General features: G+C 39.4%; 1 protein-coding gene across 1 annotated transcript; it reads left to right on the forward strand.

Annotated features, from left to right (window-relative positions):
- The first annotated feature begins 467 nt into the window (after positions 1-467).
- On the forward strand, positions 468-1484 carry LOC149197639 (uncharacterized). Its single transcript, XM_089408759.1, has one exon. The coding sequence runs from the start codon at positions 468-470 to the stop codon at positions 1482-1484; it is 1017 nt and encodes a 338-aa protein (XP_089264885.1).
- The last annotated feature ends 7482 nt before the right edge of the window (positions 1485-8966 follow it).

Here is an 8966-nt window from a genome sequence, read left to right on the forward strand (position 1 = left end):
AATTTGACCTCTGATTCACATCCACACCCCAATCCTGTTATTCACAAAGCCTTGGGGTCTGAAAAAAATATGGACATAGATGATACTCAGGCAGAACCTTCTCAGCCATCAACACACCAAGATGAGGGAAATCAACAAAGTTCAATGGAAGAGGATCCAGAAAGCTTTGACCTGGGGGAAGTAGACATCTTAACTCTAGAGCAGGCCTGCAAAAGAAAAGATTTCAACTCAATACCGGACAGACAACTAGAAAAATTGGAAGTAGTGCTCTCAAGGGCGCATCAGCACAATACTTTGGGCATCCAACAAGGAGGCAAATGGGATGGGAAACACATTATTAAAGATGGAAAGAAAAGAGGCAGAAAGACAGATCTACAACGTACCATATTAATTGGAGAAATGCTAGTGGAGTCTGGAAGATGCTCCAAGTTGAACAAGTATTACCGATCCTTACCAAACAGTCAACCATGAAGCTCATTTCATGGAATGTAAGAGGACTTAATGGTCCCGGGAAGTACAGAATGCTGAAGAACATGATCCTGCAAGAACAACCACACATTGTTTTCATGCAAGAAACAAAATGCAGTGCCAGTACCTTAGAACCAATTCTCTCCAAAGCCTGGGCGGGCTGTCAATTTGTGATAGTCGACGCTACTGGTGCATCAGGAGGACTAGCCATAGCATGGAGCTCCCAGTATATTTCTCTAACAAATATCCATGCTTCACACTATTTCATTCAAGCCATGTTCCACTTGATTGGCACCAACATACATGGACATCTAACTAATGTTTACTTCCCTCAGGAAAGTATGCAAAAGATAAAGCAATTAGAAACATTGCAGATCCTCAACGCTCCAAGAGCCCATCCACTTTGGATAACAGGAGGAGACTTCAACATGATAACACAGTTGGAGGAAAAAAAGGGTGGCAGACGAAAGCTGGACAAAGAAAGCAATGAGTTCAAAGCATATATTCAACACAATAGTCTTATGGATCCACCCTTTGACAATGGAATATTCACCTGGAACAACAAAAGAGAAGGTACTCACCAAATAGCATCCAGGTTGGACAGGTTTCTACTCTCAGACAATTTCATCCATCTTGGTGGTGATATAAGTGCCTCTATCCTTCCATTAGCTGGCTCGGATCATTGGCCTATTTCTTTACAATGGAAGAATATAGGAAACTCCAACAGAAAACCATTCAAATTTGAAGCTTTCTGGCTTACCCATCCTGAGTTTAATACTATGGTTAAAGACGCTTGGGAAAGCTTTATTCCCAACGGAGGCTCACTTATGTACCAATTTCAGCAAAGATTGAAACATATCAAAAAACAAATCAAAATCTGGAACCATACCACCTTTGGCAACATCTTCCAAGAGAAAAAAATCCTGGAGCAGAGTATGACCGAACTTCAGCAAAAAATCATACTTGAAGGCAGAACAGAGGAGTATGCAAGGCAGGAACAAACACTTCTATCTTAGCTAGATGAAAGAGGCAAACAAGAGGAACTGCTATGGTGACAGAAATCAAGAATCAGATGGCTCAAGGAAGGGGAACGAAATACGAAGTTCTTTCACAGCACAACAATACAAAGAAGAATGCACAATACAATTTCACATATTCAAAACCCTCAAGGAGACAAACTAGAAAAACAGGAAGACATAGAGAAGGAGTTGATAAAGCACTTCCAAACTGTTCACCAAGAACAACCCGTAGACAGACAAAGTGCCATCAATGATATCCTACAACACATACCTAAACTCATTACTGAGGAGCACAATAAATTACTGCTGAGACCAGTAACAATTCTGGAAGTTGAAGAAGCGTCCAATCAGCTCAAGGCCGGGAAGGCGCCAGGACCTGATGGTTTCACATCCAACTTTTATCATCATTTCTGGGATCTTATTAAAGCAGATGTCTGGAAGGTAGTAGAGGAATCCAGAGAAATGCATTGGTTACTCCCCTCGCTCAACTCAACCTTCATCGCCCTTATTCCCAAAGTCGCACAACCAAGCACTCCGGAGAAGTTCAGGCCTATTGCCCTCTGCAATGTAATCTACAAAATTATCTCGAAAGTCATAGCCAATCGCCTCAAACTGCTCCTTCCTTTACTCATCTCTCCCGAGCAATCTGGATATGTAGAAGGTCGCCAAATTCTGGATGGTATAATTCTAACCCATGAAACCATTCATTCGCTCAAATCAAACAAACAAGCAGGTATGCTGCTGAAAATCGACCTTTCCAAAGCTTTTGATAAACTCAGCTGGACATACATAAGTCAGATGCTAAAAGCCTTTAGCTTCAGTCCAACTTGGGTTCGATGGATAATGTCTCTCGTATCCTCCCCTCTTTGCTCAGTTCTTGTCAATGGTATCCCCTCTAAACCTTATAACCCTTCCAGAGGCATTCGTCAAGGTGACCCGCTGTCCCCTTTCCTTTTTGTAATCATGGCTAAAGGTCTAGGTCGTATCATAAAACAAGCAGTCCAATCCAATGATCTCAGAGGAATCTCTGTCCATGGATCCCCTGCCATTACCCATCAACAATTTGTTGATGACAATATGCTCTTTGGTCACCCCTCTGTACAAGAAGCCAGGACCTTCAAAGCTATTCTAGACACGTTCTCAGACGCCTCGGGCACCACCATCAACACCTCCAAATCTCAGATCTTTTTCTTCCATACTCCTATATCCACCCAAAGAATCATCACTTGCATCATTGGTTTCTCTCAAGCCAAGCTTTCGTCCCAGTATTTAGGCGCCCCTCTTATAGACTCAGCTTTAAAGCATACTTCTTGGCATCAACTCATTGAGAAAATGGAAAACCGGCTAGTATCTTGGACATATAGAACTCTCAATCTGGCAAGTAGACTAGTACTGATCAAAGTTGTTCTTCAAGCTATTCCCCTTTATCTGTTCTCGGTGCTTGCAGCGCCGAAGTGGGTTCTGAAAATAATTCACAATTTGCAGCGCAACTTCCTATGGGGTTCCACAGGACAAAACAGAAAGTGGGCTCTAGTCAAATGGGATAAAGTCTGCAAGCCTAAAAATCAGGGTGGCCTCGGCTTAAGAGATCCTGAACAAAGCAATACTTTGATGGGAGCCAGGATCTAGTGGCAATGGGTCTCCTGTCCAAAGAAGCTATGGGCGCAACTATGGACAACAAAGTATGCTAACAATAGACCGCAACAAGAGCTAATCAGAATCACGACTACACCTACAGGTTCCCTAATCTGGAACGCGGCCAAGCAACACAGAGAGGTAATTTACCAGCATAGCTTCTAGGAAATAAGGGATGGAAGAACGGCTCATTTCTGGATGGACTCTTGGCAACAGAGACCCAAAATTGTAGCATTCTTACCAGAAACAAGCCATCATGCAAATAACATTAACCAGGCAGACAATGTTGCACAATTCTGGACTCCTAGAAATACACAAGGATACAGGCAATGGAAACCGGCAAGGCAAATAGTACAGCAAGCAACGGAAGAGTATCATTTAGAGCTACACAAAGAGCTTACCAATAGAAAAATCAGAGTTCATACAGAAAGTGATGTTCTAAGATGGGGTTACACACCGAAAGGCACATACACCACCAAAGAGGCATACCAAATATTATGCCAATCTCAGGAACCAATTGATCTCGTCTGGAAAAGAATATGGACCACAGGGATCTGGCCCAAAGTCTCCACTTTTATCTGGCTACTGTATCATCAAAGAATTCTCACTTGGGATAACTTAATTAAAAGAGGATTTCATGGTCCTTCTTACTATCCCAACTGTCGAAACAATGAAGAAAGTATTCAACACCTAATGGATTCTTGCAGTATGGCAAATCACCTCTGGGAGAAGCTCACATTTAGGTGCCAGAGATCGTGCAGAATTCTTGGAGATCTTAGAAGCACCATCAGCAACTGGACTCTAGCGCCCTACAATAGCAAAATTCTCAATAAGTTATGGACCATCCTGCCAGGCCTCCTTCTATGGACAATTTGGAAGGAAAGAAATAAGTGAATTTTTAAAAATCATCAAACTCCATTAGAAACAATATGGACAAACCTATGTCAGAACATCAAGGAAACTCTCGCCCTGCATCAATGGACAATGGAGGACTTTCCAACCCAGCCATAGGAATTAAGTATATGGGCCAACTGGAACCTACAGCTGCCACAAGTTCAATTGACTTACAACAGAACCAGCATCACAACCAGGAAGCCCTCATATTGGTCACGCCCGCCCATAGGAGTGATCAAATTAAACTTTGACGGAGCATCAAAAGGCAACCCGGGCAAAGCAGGATATGGAGGCATCTTCAGAAATCATGAGGGCCAACCCTTACTATCCTTTTTTGGCTCCATTATATGGGATACGAACAACTCGGTAGAATTGGAAGGCTTGTGGCAAGGTATGAAGCTCGTTGACCAACATAATCTCTATCCAATCCTAATAGAAGGGGATACTCAGATACTCATCAATATGGCTACTCAAATACAAGAAGGAAGATCTGCCTTACGAGTTGTCAATAGTTGGAGACTAATGACCAGGCTTGAAACAATAGAGAATGGATAAAAGACAAAAAAGCAATAACTTTTATTCATGTCAAAAGGGGGTGTAACAAAGTTGCTGATCTTCTAGAAAACATTGGGACAGATCAAGACCAGATCCTTCACTATGGACCGCTCAACATCATAGATGACCAGAATCAACTGCATATATGCACTAACTTGGTGCAATAGGAAGCTCATCCCCGGATGCGGGTGACCATTAATACGCTTGCGATGAGAAGACGGGATGATGGCGGACGGGCTGGCCACTTGGCTCTCGGCAATCTTCCCAAGAACAGAGTTAATACTCCTCAGAGCACCTTGCAGACGACATTAATTGCCCGCTACAGCCGAGGCAGAACCATACTCTGTTTAACCATGAAGCCCGCTCATAAACATGGCATTCTTCCCCTGATCCATTGTGCCCGCCCTCTGTAGGTGGTTGTGCATATTAAAAGAACCAGTATAGGGCGACGCTACTAGTTTGTTTGTAGCCTTGTTTCGGCCAAGGTCCATTACCACTCCCAAACGATTCTCTGCAATTCAGCACCCGCTCTCCAACATTCGGATTCCTCAGCGCCCAATTCCCCTATCAATCCCCCCTCCACTTACCCTGATGCTCTCTCTGCTCTTCATTCCACCATGGTTCGCCACCGTATGCTCAGTAGACGGGGCGGCTCGCGGGGTGGTAGATCTCGGTCTCAGGCCAGGCAGCGAAGTATCTTGGACTCTCCGTCTTCCTCAGCGGAAAATCCCCACTATCCAAATACAAGAAGTGGCCGTGGCAGAGTAGGCCTTCACTGCTCAGGCAGCAGTGTGGAGGCTGTGCGCTCTGCTCCCTTCCCTTTGCCCTTGCATCATACCCCCCATACCATGCAATTCCAATTTAGAAGCTCTCTCAATAGACCGATCATCGTCGCCACTATTTCCATCTCCTTTTCTGAGGAAGTAGAGCAGAGTATCCCGATGACCTTCTCCATGGACGAGATGCACAGAGCTAGACCGAGTCAAAATAGAGACAAGGAAGAAGCGCAAGGAGGTAATGGTGGTCGGAACAAACGGAATGGGAAGGCTATCGTTGGCATCCTGCATGAGGAATTGGAACCGCAGAATGACACGTAGGCTGTGGAAAGTTGCATGATGGACGTGTCGGACCTGCAACTGGACGCAGGTAGCAGAGAAGGCGAGCAATAGGCAGTGGGCCAAACTGAGTCAGACAACCCAGATGACTGGGCTTGCCTGATAGTGGAGGAACCTGCCACGGAGGATTTCACTACACGCGTCACGAATTCCAGGTGGCACTTCACTTAGCTCTTGGTTTTTTCTTCCTCTTTTTGTCCACGTTGGCGATCCAATGCAGATGTACTGCTGGTTTTCTGGGTGGTCAGCTGTTCTTGGGTGGAGTAGCTGGGTTTACAATGCTGGTTTATTGGTTCTCTTCAGAAAACTGTGGATAATTTTTAGTGTTGTCTTCTTTTTTGTATCTCCCTCTCTATCAGACTGGTTTCCCCTCTGTTGGGACAGTCTCAAATTTAGTTAAATGGCAGCAAGCTGAGTTAGGTTGTGTTCCTTCATGGCCAGAACACCTTTGTAAATACCTTTTTATTTTGTTTTAATAGATTACTCTTACTTTAAAAAAAAAGAAGAAAAGTGGAAATTATTAATGAAAATGATGTGCATTGTACAAATGATACTTTTGATTTATCTCATGCTATTGACTACACTCAATTACAAATTCATTCTCAGAAAAATGAAAATGTTTTACAAAAGCATGAATCTCAAAGTTGTTTAGATGAGTATGAAACATGTTCAGAGAAAGAATATTTCAAGTTCATCTCCTCAAACAATTATTTCTACCTTTATCAAGATTTATTCTGTGAAGACGTTTCTTTTGCTAAATCATTATTGATTCCTTTTGACGCATATGATTTTAAAGAAGACAAAGGAATTACTTTAGAAATCATTAGTAATGGATTATCACACAAATTTAGTCGGGGTAATGAATTATCAATAGACTACAATTTTCATGATTTTGATTCAATTAAAATTGAATTTAATCATTTTGATGGATCTAAATGTTTTCCAAAGGAGAATTTCAGTCAATTTATTCGTCATAGTTATGCAGAAGATGAAATAATTAAATCAATTTTTCATATCTCTCATAACTCATGTATGTTTCAAAATGAATATTTTCCTTTTACCAATGTTACCAATGAAGAATTTGATTTTGAAATTGTATCAAATTGTAATGACCTTTCCCGTCCCATTTTCGATTCTAAACTTCGTATCTTTGATCTTGATTTTCAACCTTTATCATTTTCACAAGTTAATGATTATATCATTCAAATCGAAACTCGTGGGAAGGAAATTTTTGTGAATCGGTCTCAATTATCATTTAAGCATAGGGAAAATACTAATGGTTGGCAGTCCGAAGAAACGAACATTAAATACTTATCGAGTGTATCATTAAAAGTGCATAAACTTCAGAATCCAATTAATAAACACTTATTTTTTCAAACACTTGATAATATAAATTCATCATTTTGCCAATCACATCACTCATCCAATGATCCCCTTAAGAATTCATTTCAAGGTCATTTGGATGATTTAGTTCATACTTTCACTTATGTACATAACATTAACGTTTGTTCATCCATTCTCCCATTTAATCTCCTTCACTCTCTAATGAATATTCATTGATACTTTTACGATCCATCAGAAATTTGGTTAGACATTTTTCAAGAAAGGGTAATTGCAAATAAAATTATTTTTGTAAATATATTAACAATATATGCACATAAGCCTTCCTTTAATATTTCAATATTTGTTAAATTGTTGTTACTAATGTACATAATGTATATTTTTGCAGATAATAAGGAATTCACTTGGTTACATTGGAAGTTTGATCTTACGTAGCCATAATTCTTTTTCGATTAGTTTAGGAATAGTTTAAATTTCTTTTTGTTTTATAGCTTGAATAATAGATGATTTGTGAAAGATACATGGAAGAAAACGAACATCTATGAGGTAAATCATTTCTCGAATTCTTTCAGGTATGTATCATTATTATCATCTGCTTGTTTTTATTTCAGTTTATTCCCATTCTGTTTTTCTTTCTTATATTTGGTGTTCTTTTTGCAGGTTTGTATTAGCTCAACTTTTGTGAATAAGACGGTTGTGATGAAAACAAAATGCTTAAAGGAGAAGTATTTAAAGACTTGTTCAGGGAGTTTTTCTTAATCTTATATTTCCTCTATCATTGTTATGATATGTTTTTAAAGTAAGTCATGATTAAAGAAAATTATCCTTGTTAAAACTCACAAAAGAAATTGTTAATCACAATTCGTCATTAGTTTTTTTTTTTTAATAAACTCAAGAATCAATAACTCTTTAAACAAGACAATAATTCAACTTGACGAATATTTATAAACACGATTTTAATGCTTTTATGTCAAGTCATCATCATCTTGTTTGGCTCATTTTGATTCCGTGCTTTTGATTTTATCAACTTGTTCATTTTGATTTGGTTTGTTTTCTTTTTCGCCCATTTTCATGCAGTTGATTTCACGATATATTTTTTTCAATCCCTTAAAAAAAATCCTCTTCCATATTATTTTAGTAATATTACTAACTTTCAGCTAGAGGACTTTTCAATCCAACTCTGGTTTCATACATGGGAAATCTCTTAACTCTATCTATTCCAGTGAATTTCATTTATCATTAAAGGCATATCCTTATGGAATCATAAGACTATCTTGCTTCAAATATTTTTCATGAGGAAACACACATCCTTACTAAGTGATTGAGTTTAATTTTTCAAGGAAAGAATTGATTTGAGTTTAACACAATGAATCCCTCCCACCCCTCCACATAAAAACCTCTAATTGATAGTTCTAGGGAAAGAATTTGGAGTAAACATTATGAAAGTATTATGTCCATTAAACATAAATCTCTATTACCATCCCACCTCTTTCACTCAAATACATCATAAACTAAAAGCTTGTAAATGTGCTTATCAAAAGAGTGATTAAAGAGGAAGCATGGGAAATACAAGTAAACCCGTCGGGGCTATGGACACTCGCTGGCAGTGGGACTAGGCTTGTATGGCATAAAAGACAACTTTTTCAGGGTACTATTCAGGCTCGCTAGCAGCGAAGCGATGTTAGAGAATCATAAAATGGATATATGTTTTATCAAAAAACTCCTATCTCTACCTTATTCTATTTTTATATGAGGTAATTTTAAAACAGATTTTCCCAAATTTGGATTCATGACTTATACTCGAATCTATTTTGAGTACTTATCTTTACAAACTCATATTACTTAATCTATTTATGTGGGACCTATGGAGATGTTTTACTGTTATACGGTTTCATGAACTCCATTATTTTTAACCTTTGGGTAAATTAAAGTTCATTGC

This window comes from Pinus tabuliformis, chromosome 2_2 (genome assembly GCF_031772625.1).
Source record: "Pinus tabuliformis cultivar Carrire ecotype Pingquan chromosome 2_2, CPIR1, whole genome shotgun sequence".
Lineage (NCBI taxonomy): Eukaryota > Viridiplantae > Streptophyta > Pinopsida > Pinales > Pinaceae > Pinus > Pinus tabuliformis.